At 51.7% G+C, this 2,503-nt stretch overlaps 1 protein-coding gene across 1 annotated transcript; it reads right to left on the reverse strand.

The window, feature by feature from the left end:
* Positions 1-912: 912 nt before the first annotated feature.
* Positions 913-2,028, reverse strand: LOC127310334 (uncharacterized). Its single transcript, XM_051341018.2, has 3 exons — positions 1,900-2,028; positions 1,598-1,801; positions 913-1,512 (listed from the first exon to the last, which is right to left on the reverse strand). Exons 1-3 carry the CDS (start codon positions 2,026-2,028, stop codon positions 1,300-1,302), a joined length of 546 nt encoding a protein of 181 aa, XP_051196978.2. The 3' UTR covers positions 913-1,299.
* Positions 2,029-2,503: the final 475 nt, after the last annotated feature.

Here is a 2,503-nt window from a genome sequence, read left to right on the forward strand (position 1 = left end):
GCACATATTGTAATATTGAATGTCCAGTAACATATATAGCACCATATAGCACAAAGATATCACCGTATAGCACCAAATCTCACAAATATAGCATCAAATCTCACAAATAGCACAAATATAGCATACAAGACCATGGTACATACACGGGATCCACTACAAAGATGAAGCGTGTCATCATGTGCTAGTACAATGTAGAAACTATGGTGGTGCACCACCCGGCAGACCCGAGTACTGATCTAGCTCCGACTGGGTGAAGCGAGGCCGCACTACTTCGACGGTGCTCGGGGAGGTAGAACCACGACGAGAGCCACCGGAAGCAGAACCATGCCGAGGTTCGGCAGAAGCACCAGGAGAATGGCGACCGGGGTGCATCGGCGTACCACAAGGAGTGTCGTTCCCGGATTCTCCCAATCCCTACATGTTGGAGGGAGTTAGCAACTTAGCAATGTCACACCAAATTAGCAACTTAGCCAAGTTAGCAACTTACCGGGGTCAACTGACGCTGACGCTTGTACATGATATAGAACTCCTCCTTGGACGGGAATACTGGCGTCGGCCCCGGATGAGGTGGCTCTGGGAGTGGTTCCTCTCGCACTCCAGTCATCATGAACCGAGTGAAACTCTGCAAGAAACGGGAGAGATAGCTCAGATTCAAACATGGGGACTTATGATGTTTTGCAACCATAGAGATTGAAACTTACCGCCATCTGGTTGCTCGTCCACTGGACATAGGCATCTTTCACAAGGTCATGCTCCTTAATCTTCTCGATATACTCCTCGTAAGCTACTGCATAGGCCTCCTCGAGCTGAGTCTACAATTTCAGAAATAATGCGTCTCATCAACATAGCCATTCAGGAACAAGAGTCAAAACAGAGGATGAAAGTGTGGATGACTTACATCTACCTCTACCCGAGAACGGCATGTAGTCCGCGAGGAGGTAGCGTAGCTGCCGGAGGGGAGGGTAGCCTTGATCTGCGTGAAGTTCCTCTGAGGCTTGAAACCCCCAGCAAGGCAGGCAGGACGTCCATGCGGCTGGCCGGACCCCGCCAGCATCATCGCCACCTCGTCGACCGGCTCGGTCATAGGGTCCTCCACCTCTGGATGGAGCTTGGCATACTCCTCGCAGTATCTTTCCTTGTTCTCTTTGGCCTTGCCGTAGTACATCTCAGGCGCGGGCCGAGGCTCGTTCGGACGGGACGTCACCAGCTTCATGTGCGTCCACGCTTCCATCTCACCAAGTTCCCTCCCGAGCTTCTTCCCCTGCATCACAAAACAAATGTTATGCATATCATCGAAAATCAAAAAAATGCAGCTTGTTCCATTTTTATATGTACCAGACGCTCCCGATAGCGATCGGTGCTGCTGCTCCCCGCACTGTGTGTTCCCTGATTCCCACGGTTGGCCTTGTTCCAGTCGCTCACGGCCTTGAAATCGGGGTTTTCGCCGACCCAATTCTTGACCAACTCCATGAAGGCGGCCCTCTTATTATTATCAGCCCAATGTGGTACAACCTGCAAAATCAAAACTCATTTGAAGAACAAACAATATAGTTGCAAGTTAGCCGCAGTACATAGAATCGCATTGACAATTACTTACCGACATGAAGTCCTCTATCGTCATAGCCGGGGCGAGTCCCTGCACAATCTCAGGCTTTGTGTACCTTACGCCCTGCTCAGCATAGAAGTGGCCGATGCACGTGATCCTCTGGTTGTACCACTGCTGCCGTGTCAACTTCCGACACATGTTACGGAGCACCACGTCCGCCCTCTCCTTATGCTCAGTCGCCACCCTATAATTGCGCTGCAATCAAGCATAACAGAAAGTGTGAGAGGCATGAGTTATCACGGTGGGGTTATCAACTACATATGAACGAAACCCAAAGAGTATGCATTACGTACCCAAAACTTCTTGATCACGGCGTCGGCGGCGGAAGTAAAGCCAGGGTAAGGCGCTATCTCAAAGTCTTCCCAAGTGTAGGCTAGCTTGGACTCGCCCCCAAGGACCGGAGTGTACATCCCCGGCCGCATTTCCTAATAGCAGCTCCAATCAGACTCCCTGGCACGCGGACATTCTTCCCCGTGTATGTGAAATTCCTGCACAATTATCAAACATTAGAAAATGCTAAGTGTCATAACGAAAATGAAATCACCTTACTACTTACTCTATCTTTCCTGGGACAAGGAGCCACTTCTCATCCTCCGTAGCAGGTTCCTTACTCTCATCGGGAACCTGCGCTTCCCCACGAATCCGCAACTTCTTCGGAGCCATCTCCGTCGAAGCCTCCTCGTCCCTAGACTCCTCCTCCTCCTCCCTAGTGTCCTCCTCCTCCTCCCTAGTGTCCTCCTCCTCGTCCATAGACTGTGAAGCCACTGAGCTAGAAGCAGAGGGAATGTCAGCTAGAAGGAGCTGTGCATCCCCCCCTCGTCCTCCCGCTCGTCCTCCCCCTCGTCCTCCCCCTCGTCCTCCAGCTCGTCCTCCAGCTCGTCCTCCCCCTCGTCCTCC

Source organism: Lolium perenne, chromosome 6, assembly GCF_019359855.2.
Source record: "Lolium perenne isolate Kyuss_39 chromosome 6, Kyuss_2.0, whole genome shotgun sequence".
Lineage (NCBI taxonomy): Eukaryota > Viridiplantae > Streptophyta > Magnoliopsida > Poales > Poaceae > Lolium > Lolium perenne.

Coding starts and splice junctions, on each gene's coding strand:
- LOC127310334 (XM_051341018.2), bottom strand. CDS start 2,028: ATGCGGCCGGGGATGTACACTCCGGTCCTTGGGGGCGAGTCCAAGCTA. Junction 1,802..1,899: donor CCGTGATCAAGAAGTTTTGG/GTACGTAATGCA, acceptor GCTTGATTGCAG/CGCAATTATAGGGTGGCGAC. Junction 1,513..1,597: donor CGATAGAGGACTTCATGTCG/GTAAGTAATTGT, acceptor TTGATTTTGCAG/GTTGTACCACATTGGGCTGA.